At 35.6% G+C, this 16,185-nt stretch overlaps 1 protein-coding gene across 1 annotated transcript; it reads left to right on the top strand.

Annotated features, from left to right (window-relative positions):
* The first annotated feature begins 1,393 nt into the window (after nt 1-1,393).
* On the top strand, nt 1,394-3,361 carry LOC110893642 (nucleoprotein TPR-like). Its single transcript, XM_022140728.1, has 5 exons — nt 1,394-1,536; nt 1,646-1,881; nt 1,951-2,280; nt 2,472-2,479; nt 2,549-3,361. Exons 1-5 carry the CDS (start codon nt 1,394-1,396, stop codon nt 3,359-3,361), a joined length of 1,530 nt encoding a protein of 509 aa, XP_021996420.1.
* The last annotated feature ends 12,824 nt before the right edge of the window (nt 3,362-16,185 follow it).

A 16,185-nucleotide genomic window follows, 5' to 3' on the forward strand; every position in this document is an offset into this window, starting at 1 on the left:
TAATGATCCTTCATACAACAAGTCTAGTTTGTCAATACCTTACAAATTTCTGTTACATTCGGTGATTCATGCACTAGGGCACAAGAAAGGAGGACATGATGTGTCTGTAGATTATATCATGTGCATGGTGACATCGTTGATTCTCAATTATCCCTACAACATTTCATAACTTATATTTGATCACATGGTGGAGAATATTAAGGGTGAAAAGTTCTTGCAGTATCCACAGTTCATTCAGATGTTGCTTGATGATAAGATTAAGAACTTGGTGAAAGTTGATAGTGATGAGTTGGTGTTAGAGCATAGGAATAACAAGACGTTGCAATGACTGCAAGTGTATAAAAACAAAAAGAATACTCCTCCAAAACGAAGAAAGTTCGCGACGATAGCTAACCCGAACTATGTTGCTCCTCTAGAAAACAAATGGAGACACAATGATAGTGACTTAGGAAAGGAGGATGAGAAAATGGAGTTATTTGGGAACAAGAGATCAAAATGGTTCTTAACAAAAGTTGAAAAGAAGAAAAGGAAAAGAACAACTCCAAAACAAACACTAGTCACACCACACTAAGTTGACGAGCCAACTGACGCTGAAGCTCCACACGGTGATGAAAATGTTGAAGGTGGTGACGTTGGTCCTTCTGATGTCAATACGACAGGAGATAGAAGACTTGGTGGTAGGGCTGTAAACGAGCCGAGTCGAACCGAGCTAGACCCAGCTCAAGCTCGGCTTGAACTCGATTCAAGCTGGCTCGGCTCGAGCTCGAAATTCAAATCGATCTGAGATTTGAGGCTCGAGCTTGACTCGATTAGAATTCAAGCTAGCTCGGCTCGGATCGATCTAGCTCTAACTAACAAAGAACCACAAAATTTACTACTTAAAAATCCCTGAAAAATGAATTTCTTTATAGACTAAGGGCCATAATTGCCATTTATTTTAACCATATGGCTAAATATGCAAGTATAAATAGTTAATTAATTTTGTGCATTGTCTTTACCTTCTTTTATAGGGGAGATACTCCCTTAGATTTTGTTTTCTAAGCGATGTGGGACAAAAAAAATGAAGGATGTAAACCTTATCGACCAGCTCACGAGCTCACGAGCCGAGCTAGGCCAAGCTCGAGCTTGACTCGTTTACAAACTGAGCCGAGCCGAGCTGGCTCGTTTACAACCGAGCCAATTTCGAGCCGAGCTTTCTTCGAGCATTTTTCGAGCGAGTTTCGAACGAGGTACGGGCCATGAGTTTTTTGAACACCCCTACTTGGTGGCAGCTGGTGGAACAGAAAATGTTGAAAATGTTCAAAGAGCTTAGAATGTTGGTGGTGATGTTAGAGTTGAAGGTGTTGTTCATATTGATAGCAGTGAAACGGAAAGTGACATGTCCATAACAAAGATGGCTCCAACAACAGCAGATCCAATTGCAAAGTGGCGCAAGAATAAAGATACGGCAACAAAGAAACGTAAAGGTAGTGATGATGATGCTTCGTATGAGCCTTCGGCGATTGATCTTAAAAAGATGAAAAAAGAAAGGGAGAGGTAGACTGAAGAGGAAGTCACAGCGTGGTGATTCTCCTAAAGCAAAGAAAGCAAGAAAGGTTTCAGTCAGAGGTGTTAAGGTAACAATTGGTGGTGAACCTATTCGAAGCACAACTGAAAGAGTTGAGACTTCTACAGTGGAGACTCCTATAGTTGAATCAACTGAGATTCCTATTCTCACATCGCCAAGGTCTCCTTTTCTACAAACGATGCAAGTTCATAGTGAAGAAGTTCTTCTCACGCCACCACAACAACATCAAAGTGTCCTAGAACCTGAATCGACAACTAAAAGAGCATCAATGCAAAGAAAATTTGATCATGAAGCTGAATTCAATGCAACCTTTGGTGATATTCCATTGGGTTAAGGACCGATACCAACATTGGATGATCTATCTGATACTCATTTCTTTGCAGACGAAAGTGTTGAAGCTAGACTCTCAAAGTTCGAACAAGAAAAAGCAGCTTCTGATGATAAGTTGAAAAATGTTGATGCTGAAAATGTCGTGTTAAAGAATGAAGTGCTAGTGTTGAATGAAAGAGTTACCAATCTTGAAGCGAGCAACGTTGTAGTGAATGAAGTTGTTCAAGGTTTAGTAACTACTAACGAAAATTTATCTTCTTCTAACACTTCTTTGAATGCAAAAAAAGAAATTCTTAAGAAGATGGTGGAAGACCATGAAGCCTACAAGGAGATTAAATTAAAGCAGCTTGAAAAGTTATATGCTATGATTGAAGATAAGCTTGGTTTGAATATCGACACTGGATATGATCTGATTGGAATTTGAAGAGCTAAGGCTCAGAGGATTGAAAGAGGGAAGAAAGCCGCTGAGGATACAACTTATCTTCAATATAGTGAGCCAGTGACAGTTCAATATAGTGACAGTTCAAAAGCAAAGTCGATAATGTTGCTGATATTTCTCTGTTTGAACTAATAGGTGAGCCAGTGACAGTTCAATATAGTGAAGCAGAAATCAAAAGGCTTGCTGAAATAGAACGACGTCTCAACAAATAGAAAAATGACGATGAAAACAAAGAGGATGAGGATGAAGAAGAAGATGATAGTATTTTTGATGATATTGACAACTATCATGCAAATGATGACAATCGTGATGATGAAGATGATCAAGATAATACTGGTATGATGGTTGTTAAATATTCGGGTGTTCATCAAGTGCTTGATTATCTTGATGACACTCAGAATGAAGAAAGAATGGATGTAAATCCTCACGGGGAGAAAAGGTCTGGTGCTACGCACGATGAATCAGCTGGAAGCTTCACAGAGGCTAAACCTATAAACTCTGTTCCAACAGAAACTCTGAAGATTATATATATCTGTCACGATGTTGAAGACGGAGAGATTGTCCACAATTACACACGTGAAGAGATGATGGAGATGTTGGGCGTTGATGATGAAAATTTCAAATTCGATTTTGAAGAAGATCTTGGAAAGACAAGTCCTGAAGGTGACTATGTATTTAAGATGGTTGATGAAGTTGATAACTTTGATAATGTTGTCATGGAAGATGACTCTGAATCAGATAAAGACGAGCCATTTCACTATTCAAGCAAAGATTCAGAAGATTTCCTAACATTTACCGAGTTATTCTCAAAACATAATGAAGAAGATCTTCGAAGGAGAGTTGAAGAGAGAGTTCGTGATGAAGGTATTCCGAGAACGTTGACGAGGGAAGAGTTAATAGAAGAGCGCAAAAAGTGGTTTAAGCCTATGCTAGAAGAAAGAAAGTTCAAGCGACCACTAAAGTTTTTCACTCGTCATCAGGATCAATCATTAGGACCTAAAGACGTTATCCTGGTTGGACACTAATGAACTTGTGAAAGTGTAGGATCGTTTACAAGACCAAAACGAGTCGATCAGAAGAGTTCTCGATCAATACGAGAGGCGGAAACTAACGTATTGACTTTGAATCAGCCTGATATACACATTAACTGTCTTGTTTATTGAAATGACAGGTCACATATTTATAGGCAATCCATTTGGTGCGAAATGGATATCTGCCCATTTCGTACGAAATGGACATCTCCATTTCATGCGAAATGGACTTTCCATTTCATGCGAAATGGCTGCAACTCATATGATTCTCGTTTTTCTCGATCTTCGTGCCCTGATCTATCATACTAGTTACAAGACTCGATACAAGACGAAGTCGACAGACATATGCACCAACAGACTCCCCCTTGGATGTCGACGAGTCTGCAGTGTCGAGTCTTCAGTATGTCAAGTCTTCAGTCTTGATCAGTCTTCAAACTCTTTCCAAAATCATCTGACATTTTAAAAATCCTTTTCAATCTCTATCTTCTTCTTATCTTCAGAATCTCACCCTCTCACCCTGACTATTCATGGATTACAACCTGGCTCTCCAAAAACTTTATCAGGTCTTTTTATTCGTTAAGCACTTTTGCATCCACTGCTTCTATCAGCATCAGTAGATTTTTGTTTCTTGAATGTTGTTCCAGGATCTAACTCTGGCTCTAACATCGTCAGACTGCCCCTTTCGTCAAGCTGGGATCGCAGTCTGGAATTAGCTATCGCCTTGAGATCGAATCCAGGCTCAAACCTGTACAAATCTCTACCAATTGTAAGATAAACGATTTTGACGTTAATAAGCTCTGCTGCATCACTTGTATTTGTAACAATCAAAATTTTGATTCAAATTAATGAACCATTTAATCATTTCAAAATTTTTCACATCTTAAACAAACTTTCCCAATCCTGTTGTTCATCATGTTTAGCACTTGGAATTTTGAAAATCAGCTTTCCAACATCAGTTGTCGAAAATCTTTTTGATTTTTTTCAAAAACTTTATACTAAAACACAAACTTTTTAGGTTTTTGTTTTTAATGGAAAGCAGTAAAGAAATATTTACAAGCAATATTTTTTAGAGTATGTGAAAGAGGATCATATCAGTTTTGAGACATATCATCAACACCGTTGATCTTGATTAATCATTAAATTTTAAACAAATTCACTTCTGATTGTCAGTATTGTTGTCCACTTAAACTTCTACACAAGTTTCAATTGATTCAAGATACGAATTAGTGTTTTAAGAACTAACTTACTCATGTGTTCCACCTCAGAATATACTCCTGTATCAAAATTCCCTAGATTCAGTCTTATAGGTGAGTATACCAATCTGATATCTGTATTCAGGTTAGTGCGAGACCTTGAGAGCTCAGGTACGAACTACCGTTCGATCAAAGAGATGAAGGCTCGACTTTTGGTGTGTTCCTTTTAGGGAATCTTTTCTTCAATTGCTATTGATTCATATCTTTTGATATTTTTTCAATTTTTTTTAGCAGATGGAGAGCTTTGAAAGCACATTAAAGTATTATACGAAGTCTAGGCCATTGCTTCCGCAATATCAGAAGACCAGGTATAATACCCCAGATATCAAACAGTATAAAGACCTAGTATCTCAGAATCAGGCATTCTCTCAAACAAGATTTCGGGGGGTTACCCATATATCCGAGAGATGTTCCCCACGAGATAAAGCAAGTTTTGATATTTATGTTTATATCTCGAAAACAATTTGCTAACTGTGTGAAGCCTACTGGCACATCATTAGTGAGACTTGTTTAAAATCATTTTGACTTTTCATTTCTTTAGCATGCTGTGATAGTCCACTAATGTACGATCATTTCCCCTTTTTCACAACAAGACTCGTTTTGAATTTTACAATGTTTTTGAATTTTTCTAAAATTTTCTACTCCCCCTAAAATCAAAAATATGTTTCAATTTTTGATTTTCTGGGAAAATTTGAAAAAAAACTGTACAGATAACGTGACAAACTGATATGAATTGCATCAATTCGCCATCCACTTGACATAAACAATCAGAACTCCCCCTAACAACAAACTATTTTCCCATTATGATTTCAAAACACTTAAGTTTGTTTTAATCAAAATGGTTTTTCCAGAAAATTAGTTTTTTGTCATTACACAAACATGGGGTTTATTTCATCACATTGTTTTCTCAACCACTTGTAGGTTCACTTTTCCTTTTCTTTAATCACTTGGAAGAAAGTTAAAACAAGTACAACTTAATGTCCTTGATTAACCACTTGTAAACCGAAATATCACAGTTATCAACCTGTGAATTTCTCAAGAAAGATTCCGATTCCTACTCCCCAATTACCAACCTGGGAGTTCCGGCAAGTCAAGTTTTTCATCTAAAGAGATTCACCCAAGCCTGACGACCATTGGGTGATTCAAAATTTGCAGCCCGCAATGATGGAAAATTAACATCATCCATTGACGGAACTGACTTTTCATTTTTTAGCTCAACTTGTTGCTCCTCTGACTCTGATGAATCAGATTCATTGCCCGAACATGGCTCCTTTGTCTTTAACGAGTCAAATTCATTGCCAAAACGTGGCTCTTTTGCTTCTGAAGAAACAAATTCATTGCCAAAAGATGGCTCTTTTGTTTTCGCAGAAACAAATCCATCGCCATTCTTTATTGGAACCCAATCCTTACAAGATTTAGGTTTTCCAAATTTATCAACCTGTGACATGAATGATCTTTCACAGTTTCTTTTATACTCAAAAACTTTGATAAAGATTTTATTTGAAAAATTAACTTTCTTTGATTTTTTATCAGTTTGATTAGTCAATTTTTCTTTCTTTATCTTCTCTTTTGTCCTTAGATTTGTATCTGATGAACTCGTTTTGCTTGACTGACCATTTTTTGTTGAGCAAATCGATTCATCAGAACTTTTATCTGAATTAACAATTGTATCCGAGGACAAAATCTTTTCAAGATACTCCCTCACTTTCTTTCTTTTCTTTCTCAGTCTATCTTTCTGCCCTTGTGAATGTTTCACTTTTTGTTCTTTCTCTTTCTGTTCTTTAGGCTATTCTTCAATTTTGACTGATTTCTTCATCTTTCCATGAGATTCAGCCCTCGATCTTCCCTTTGATCTCATTAGGCAGTCTCTGGCAATATGACCTTTGATTTGACATTCATAGCATATTCTTGTCTCAAATCCCTGACTTTAGCAGTTAACAGCAATGTGTCCTTGAAAACCACATTTGTAACACACTCTGTTATCGTACCATTCTCCTTTTTCAAACCAAACACTCAAATCATAACACTGATTTGATTTGTTGTACTCATCAAATCTCTCTTTTCTATCATTGTTCTGATTTGTCTTTGAAGAATCTTCATCATATCTTTTCCTGTGAGCTTGATTTGACTTTTGAGCACTGTGGTCAAACCTGCACCACATATTACCAACTTTTTGTGAGTTTTGATTTTCAATTTTTTGTGGTTTTTCATAATGATTGGATGATTGAACTGATGATCTTTTATTGTTGTTTTGTAAATTTTTCAAATTTTTAACTTTTTGTTTTTGTTCTACACTCTTCTTAAAAGGTTTTTGTGTTGAGCATTCACCATTTTCAGTAGAGTGTAAAACAATTTCTTAAAATTTGCCTTTTAATTTCAAAAATATTTTCTTTTTCTCATCTTCATCATCAGATTTATCATCGCAATCTTCAATTATGACTTTGTCATAATTTGTGACATTGTCACTTATTGGAATTTCATTGATCGGTTTTGGACATAATTGATCTAGTATCACTGATGAAGTCACAAAACCTTTCAATTTCTTTTCAAGATTATCAATTTTATTTTTAGCAACCTCAACTTCATTCTCAAGTTGAGTGATTTTCTTCAGATGAGAATTTATTGCAATTTGATTTTCAAAATCATTTTTATTCAAAACAGATTTTTCATTTTCTAAACTGTTTATTTGATTTTGAAATTATGTTTCTTTTTCCTTTAAAACTTTGTTTTCCAATGTCAAACTCTCCACATCCTTCAGGAGTTTGATATTATCTGATTTAGATTTATCATATTTTGAGCACACTGGTTCAGAACTTGATTCTTCTTGAATTGACTCTGTCTTGTATGTGCCTGCATAAAAATTTTTAACAAAATCAAGAGAATTCATATTTTCATCAATATAACAACCCCTCTTAATATCATATTTCATAACATTTTTTGCTGCAAGACACATATATACTCTTCTTCTCATTTTAAACATCACATCCAAACTTAGTTTTTCTAAGTTCTTTTCTATTTCATTTATCAAATCCTTCTTTTTCTTATCATTTTCATGTGTTTTAAGAACTCGAATAAATTCTTTTGGATAATATTTCGAAAATCTAGAATCCTTTTTCAGATTAATCAAAAATTCATTCCACTCTACAGGTAACGCATCTGCAAATTTTGATATTTGTTCATCATTTGACATTCTTATCTCATACCTTTTTAAATGATCAATTAAACTCTCATACCGGTTTTCCAACTCATCCACTGTTTCATCTTTCTTACACAAAAAACATTCAAATCTTTTAACCCAACCATCCTTTTTCACATCGTTATACCTACTATCCCAATACCCATAAAACCAATTGTTTAATCTTTCAAGACTATCGTTTTCCTCTTCATCAAACATTTTAATCACAATTCAAAATATCCTGATGTTCAAACTTTCAAACAAACTGGAATCAAGTCTCAAATGAATTGGATACTTTGGTGCAAAATGGAAGGTTATTTCAAGCGAATTGGATGACTTAGTGTCCAATTCGTGCGAAATGAAGATGACTTTCACACGAAATGGCACATTGAAGCAAAATGGACCTTTCAATCTCAATTCGTGCAAAATGGAATCAGATTTCAAACGAAATGTCCTTTTGGTGCGAAATGAAATGCCTGTTTCGTGCGAAATGAGGTAATCTCAAACGAAATGATCTGTTACACTTAATTCGTGCGAAATAAGATCCAATTTGTCCAATTCGTGCGAAATGAGGGTCTGTTTCACACGAAATGGTCCATTTCGTACGAAATGATGATGACGTCACATAATCGAACGGTTTTTGACAAAATTGATCAAGTTTTAGGTTGATTTTAGGTCTGATTTCTTCAAGGATTGATTAAAACAATGTTTTGCTTGTTATTGTGAAAATCAGTCCATTTTAACCGTGAAATCTTGATTAATTTTGAAAAACGTGTAAAAGAATGAGTAGAAATCAGAATTTTCGGTGTAATCGAGCTGAATCGGTACGAACTCTTCCTCCTGAGCTCTGATACCACTTGTAGGATCGTTTACAAGACCAAAACGAGTCGATCAGAAGAGTTCCCGATTAATACGAGAGGCGGAAACTAACGTATTGACTCTGAATCAGCTTGATATACACATTAACTGTCTTGTTTATTGATCTGAAAGCGTTGTACAGACTAGAGACACTTCGGCAGCACCTCGGCTCCCGGAATCCAAAGTCTTCAAATGAAATGACAGGACACATATTTATAGGCAATCCATTTCATGCGAAATGGATATCTGCCCATTTCGTACGAAATGGACATCTCCATTTCGTGCGAAATGGACTTTCCATTTCATGCGAAATGGCTGCAACTCATATGATTCTCGTTTTTCTCGATCTTCGTGCCCTGATCTATTATACTAGTTACAAGACTTGATACAAGACGAAGTCGACAGACATATGCACCAACAGAAAGCGAAGAATATCCAACAATGTCTATGGGGTCCTGAGGTTCGAGTTCATGAGTCAAGGCTTTGGGCATACATTAAACAACAAGTTGATGATGGTTATCCTGTCTGGAAACCACATAATCCAAAGAGCATTGTGAAGATTGACCTTATCATAGGAGAAAAAAATAACACCTCACATCAAGCGACCACGATGTATGAAGGACATGCCTTTGGAAGAGATGGAGCAAGATTTTTACAAGGAGTTCCAAGGGTGGGTCTATGATCCTCAGAATTGTGAAGCAGTTATCTCTTTACGTGATGAGCAAACATGGTATTGGAGATATATTCACGTGCTTGACCCTATGTGGTTGGTCAACTACTCTAAGAAAGACATAGAGTACCTATTCTTCAACAAGATTATATACAATCCAACAGATAAAGAGCAGACATTACAATTTCAAAAGTTGATCAATGTTTGTTTCGAGAAAGACATCAACTCAGGTCATTACTGGAAGTCGAACTGGAGAGATCTCGAATAAGTAGAGTTTTTGAAAGAAGAATGTAAGAAGGAGCTGATCAACAAAAAGTTTAAAAGAGCAACGTTCTTTGCTAGCCTGAAGTTTCTTAACTATCAGCCAGTTGCTACCGATCAAACTCCAATCGAGAAAGAAGAAAGAAAGAAGGTTAGACTTACAAAGTTTTTCGATTAGATTATACTGACGTTGCTAGAGAATGGTGGTTGACAAAGGGAACATTCGAGCATCGAGCACAGCGAAAAGAGCGAGAGGAGCAGAAGCGAAAGAAAAGAAGATATGGCAGAGCTGAATGAAGAATATACATGAAGACTACAGCTACATCCAAGGTGGAGTCTGTGAATGCATATGTCAATAGCTTACGTCATGTATTGAGTCTTACTTTGTTTAGTAAGTTAATGTATGTTTTAGATTATGTTTCGTAACGAATTAGACGAAGTATAATGTAAATGCCCCATTCACACGAATGGCGCATTCGTGCGGATGGGACATAAAGCCAATTCGTGCGAACTCACCCCATTCGCTCCTATGGTTTCGTGCGGATCTGGCATGCATATAAATAGGAGTGGTGGGCTATTCATTTGTAACTTTTTGGCAGTTGTAGCGAAGTGCTATCAAATTCTTTTCTCGGCACTATAACGCATTTCAATCAATAGAAAATAATGTTCAAAGGTATTCTTGTGTGTTTGTTCACTTCCTACTCGGATTCCGCACGAGATACGAAGTTCAACTAATCGGTCAAAGCATTTGGAGCACTGAAACGGTCCTCACAATTATTATTATTATTATTATTATTATTATTATTATTATTATTATTATTATTATTATTATTATTATTATTATTATTATTATTATTAAGTTTTTCTTTGTGTGAGCCCATGAGCTCACTATATGTATCTAGGGTTTCGTACCAATAGGTGATTACAATACATAGAGATGGTACGAAACCCTATATACCTAAAGCGAGTCCGTGAGCTCACACTAATAAACCTTAATAATAATATAGTCCAATACTTTCGTTTTTTTTCATCTTTTATCCTAGTTACATTACACTTTTGAAATAATCTCAGTAGCATCAAGATCTGAGAATGTTTTTGATGAATTTCTTGATTTGAATATAGTTTTTGAGAACTTCTTCCCGATTTGGTCCGTTTATAGGTTTTTCACTTTAATTATTTTTTTTGTTATCAGTTACATAATATTTCTAATCTACTTTTTATCATCAAGATCTGGCTGGGTATGTATGTCTAGTCCTTTTGGAGTGATTTAGGCCTGGCAACAAAAACCCATTTGGGTCATTTTAAAAAAGAAACAAGTCACAAATGGGCCAGGAAATAAGTAAGAATGGTTTTTAAAATATCACGGTCAGGATGGGATTTTTAACCAAACGTATCTTTGACTGGGTATGATTTTCTCTCTGTTTAATTTGGTCATGATCTCGATTTGTTTTTTTGTCTTCTCTTACTATTGATTCTGTCTTCTCTTACTATTGATTCTGTTTAATTTGGTCATGAACTCGATTTGATTTTACTGAATGTGAAAGAGGTTTCTGCTTAATAGGTTGTAGAGAGCTTATGTTTGGAATGATAATTGGTTGAATAATGGTTGTTGTTAGGAGTTTTGGAGTGTTTGGTTTAATAGTTAAGGGGTTTAGGCTTAGGTTTTATTTAAATTGTTAATTGATTGTTCGGATGATTTAGGGGTTTTATTTTGGGTGGTTTAGGAATGGGTTTACTGTTCTTATTGCATGGTTGGTTTATGTGGCTAGATTTCATGATTAGGGTTTAGTTTATTAATCGGTTATGTATAGAAGTTATATTTTGAGTGTAATCTTAGTTTCATCTGTTCATTTAGTAAGATTGGTAGTCCTAATGTTTTTTCCTCAAATTTTTGTAATATTGTTAAAGAAATAAAATTTTATGTTGGTCAGTGTCTAAAACAACTGCTCTTATAACCTGCTCGAATTTGGATATAGAAGTTATAGAGATAAGGGATACTTTTAGATACCAAGTGCTTAACTTTTCAAAGAGAAACCAGTATTTATTTTCCAGCTCTGTGAAGAAATTCCTTGCATCTCTGCTGTTGTTGTTGCTTTACTCTCTGATGTATAACCTATATTTTATTTTGAAACATGTGAAGCTCGATGCGTATTGACGTACCATATAATTTATCAGCCAGAGCACAAAAATGACTATACATTGAAGGCTGTTGGTGGAAGTTTAATAGCCATTCATGAACTATCTGATATATTTGACGTAAGTTTGTTTATGATGTGATTAATGTTCATCGTTAAATAATTTTTTTTGAATCATTTAGGCTGATAATCATTATACATTTACTTGTTAATTCATGTAGGATACTTTAAAGACAATAGTTACCGTCATGCTTCAATGGCCACATAGGATTGTTATTCCAATTGGTGGTGTAAATGTGGATACTTTAAAGCTGAGTTGTTATCTTTGCACTTCACATACTTGGCCTATGCCTATTGCATCAAAACTTGATGCAGATACTCCTCTTCTTACTGGACATGTATCCATCATTATAGTTATACCATTCTTGTTTATTAGTTTTTTTCTATCATTATCATTTTGCTCGTAACGTTTACTAATAATCTCTTCTATGTATCAATGTGTTCTTGATGCCCTCTTCCCTTCAGTTCTTGGTGGGACATGTACCATTCCTAGTGCATTTCGTTGTGGGAAAACAGTTATCAGTCAAGCTATATCTAAGGTACTCTCAATAATTAGTTCTTCATTGTCACACCCCGGCCTCGTAAAACAACAAACTGCGGCGGAAATGTCGGGGAGTGTCGTAACAGAATCATTGTTCAACACACATGGAGCTTAAAATATGGTTTTATTAATTAAAATGTTTACATTGTCTTAGTTTAAACAGGAAACGGAACGAAATTTTAAACTTCTATTGCTAGATTTTAAGTCTCTAAGGCCCAAGTCCGCCTAAGTGTGTCACGATCATCATCAAACATTAGCTCCTGAAACACATGTGAAAATAGGTACGTCAGCATAAAAATGCCTGTGAGATACATAGGTTTTGTTGTTGAAGGATTCATGACCTGTAAGTTAAAAGAAGTCTTTAACGAGAAGTAGTCATGAATCTTGTAAAATGTTTTCTTTCATAAAATCATATGAAAATCAATAAGATAATTAGATGATATAAAAGAAAAATGGATAGTTAAATAATTAACCAATGAAAATGATTTTGTATAAAACGTGTCATTTGTAAAACAGTGTCTTGTGAATAATATGTCATGTCTTTGTATAAATATATCATGTCCTTATCTTTGTCGAAGTAATTTAGATAACGCTACGATATGTAATATTATAAAAGCACTTATAAATAGGAAGTACCAGCGGCGTATCCACCATGCTTTTATCATATTACACACGCCTCGTTATTTAAATCACTTACCAATTAACAACAAAAAATGTCTTGTCAAACCAATGTCAAAATTCGTGTATAAACAATGTATCATGTCACAATGTCGGGTACATCCATGTCTCGTATAATCAAATGTCTTGTACGGTGAATAAAGAGTATTTACTCAAACCATATGTATAATGTCATGTATATGTATAACCAATTGTCGTGTACAAAACAATGTATTGAAATAATTGCTTTTGTCGATATATACATTTATAAGGTTTGTTAACGGATACATTCAAGCCTTGTCGTCTATCAGATAACCCTTATAAAGACAAAGGGTATCAATGTTCATCGGGTTTTGTCATTCCCCAGATGGATACTTCCAAACCAACTAGGAGCGGGAATGAGGTTATCACACCTATGGTAAACCATACATACTACCGGTCGGTGGGATAAATGTTAATGAATGTATCTAGTCTCATTTTACATACCAAAATGTCATAATCAATGTGAGCATGTCAGGTAATGCCTTTGTAAACCATGTACTAAGTAGAGTGTTCATGAAATCAAGGTGCTAGATTTGTTAAGTCAACATATGAAGCAAAATGGATCCTTGAAATCAATGTGCTAAGCATGCTAAGTCAACATACGAAGCAAAACATAATTGAAATCATGTACTATACGTGTACTAGATAAACATAGCAAGTATATGTCTTGAAAGCGTGAAAGCAAGAAAGTAACAAGTAGGCACATGTGTATCTCCCCAAAATATTTGAAAACGGTAAAAGACGGGTCTATGTACTCACTTGAGATTGCAAGGGATCCTCGATTAAGTGAACTAACAAGCTCGGGCAATCAAGGAATCAAGTGGCACCTAGTATCGGATCACTATGTTAATAATCGTGACCTAAGTTGGAAGATCGGGCAGAATGAGGTCTTGTAAACCAAATGAGTACTGGAAATCATCTAATATGGTTTAACAAAGCCTACATTCTGATTCAGAACCTATCCTAAGTGCTTATGACCCATTATGACCCGTTAAGGTAGTCTACGCTACTTTAACGTGTCATTTGCGCAAAAGCGCATTCGAATAGCCTAACTAGTCCTATGACAAGTATTATATGCCCTAACATGTTTAATATTGTTGCATAATCAGTTTAAGTGTGAAAATTTAAGTTACATATGCTTAAAATTAAATTATGCGTAAAAGGGCATTTTGGTCATTTTCCTAAGGCATATAAACTACCTATCATACAACTAGTCAAACGAAGTGACCATAAGGTATAACCTTGGAAGGTTATTCCCTATACAAATATGGTCACAAAATATGTTTGGTCGGATCCTAATGATCGACCAAACGGGTCGGGTTCGAAAGTCTAAGCGGTTGTCGAGACCACTTGACTTACCACCCTAAACAAGCACTAAACTAGAAGTGACGAGTTAAACATGTTAAAACATGTTTAACTAAGTTAGAACACTAATTTGGTATAAAAAAAAGTGTTTTGATACCCGAAAATAGTTCCGTCGCAAAATGCACATAATCGTGCATTTTGACCGAAACTTTGACTCGTCACTTCGACTAGTCAACGTGGTAATCAGTAGATATAGTCGCAAGGGACTATAACCATCGTGATTATGCTCACGTTGCAAAGTTCAAGCAAACTTTGTCTTGACCAAATCATGGTCAAAGCTGAAAGTCAAACACTGTTTGACTTTCTTGCTTAAAATAAATAAACAAGCATGAAAGAACACTTACAAGAGTCCAATGCTTGGAAAGAAGACTAAGAAAACTCAGTTATGAAGCATCCAACAAAAGTGGTAGCCTCAAATCAGTGATAGAGTGAAAGAGGATGGAATGAGCAATGACTTGAGCAAATGAGGTGGGTATTTTTACAAATCTTAGAGCTACAAGATCATGACAAGTGGCTTGTGTATTGCCGAAGCAAGTGTAGGATTATTACAAGTGTAGGATCACACAAGATGCCTACAAGATTGTATAAACAATGAGCAAAAACCAAGGCTGTTGCTAAATTGAAATTAACTGCCAGCACTGTTTCTTGCGGCCCGCGACCCATACAGGGTCTCTGGTTCGCGGCCAGCCTTCCAGTCTGCTGTCCAGAACTTTCAGTTTTGGCAAAACTGGTCCCTGCAACTCAGATCTTGTTTTTCGACGCGTTTAACCCCCGTTAACCCATTTTCATGGCTCTGCGAGGATCAGGGCCGGCTAAGCCCATGTGCAGGATGGGCATGTGCACAGGGCCCAAACCAGCATGGGGCCCAAAAAAAAACTAAAATTCCTGTATATAATAGGCCCAATTACTAGATCAGTTTCACATGTTGTATACTAAAGCCCATACGGTTGTAGTGATTCAATTTTGAAATAGGCCCAATAACCAATTACAAACAATAAGGCCTGATATGAGGGGACGAGGGAACTGGGAAACAAAAAGACCAAAGAACTGGGAAAAAAAAAAGACGCAACGCTGAATCGCTGAGACGCTGACCGGCTGTGATTTCAATTGCAATATTTTTTTTGTATCAGAGGTATGTTAATAACTTAATATCAGTCGCTGATTCGTTTTTGATTTCATATGTTTTCAATCGGAGGCATGTTAACAGTTAATATATATTGCTGTATGTTAGTTTGCTGTTAGAATAAACATGCTATATATATGTATAAAAACTGTAATGATCTGAATATTCATCATAAATCTATTAAACAAGACAGAAGCATTACCCATAACAACTCGCAACACAAATGGAAAACCGAAAAGGAACTAAACCTGCAAAATCAGAAAAAGCAAATTAAAATTCTAGATGGAAGTTCTAATTTCTTGAAGTCTTGAACCATGAATGTTAGTTTGCTGTATGTTAGTTTGCTGTATGTTAATGTTAGTTTGCTGTTAGTTTGCACATGGGCTTAGCCGGCCCTTTCGATTTTGATTTCATATGTTTTTTTTTCTTTTTGTTTTCGTTTTTTGATTGAAATATTGAATGAATCTTGAATGCTATTTGTTAATAATGAATTTATATATATATGATTGAATGATTGATGAGTTTATGTTATATGAAGATTTGCGAATAGGGCCCAAATTTTTTATCTCGAACAGGGCCAAAATTTTTTTTGTGATTTTCGGAGACGGCCCTGGCAAGGATTTTCAAGCATAGGGGACTTGAAATATGCTTGAAAATATCACGGATGTCAGTTTGTTT

This window comes from Helianthus annuus, chromosome 2 (assembly GCF_002127325.2).
Source record: "Helianthus annuus cultivar XRQ/B chromosome 2, HanXRQr2.0-SUNRISE, whole genome shotgun sequence".
NCBI classification, from domain to species: Eukaryota; Viridiplantae; Streptophyta; class Magnoliopsida; order Asterales; family Asteraceae; genus Helianthus; species Helianthus annuus.

Bases quoted from the DNA above. Each gene is read 5' to 3' on its own strand.
- LOC110893642 (XM_022140728.1), top strand. From the start codon at position 1,394: ATGGCTCCAACAACAGCAGATCCAATTGCAAAGTGGCGCAAGAATAAA. The intron at 1,537-1,645 runs GTAGACTGAAGA...ACCTATTCGAAG, and splicing joins ATGAAAAAAGAAAGGGAGAG to CACAACTGAAAGAGTTGAGA. The intron at 1,882-1,950 runs GTGATATTCCAT...ATTTCTTTGCAG, and splicing joins TGAATTCAATGCAACCTTTG to ACGAAAGTGTTGAAGCTAGA.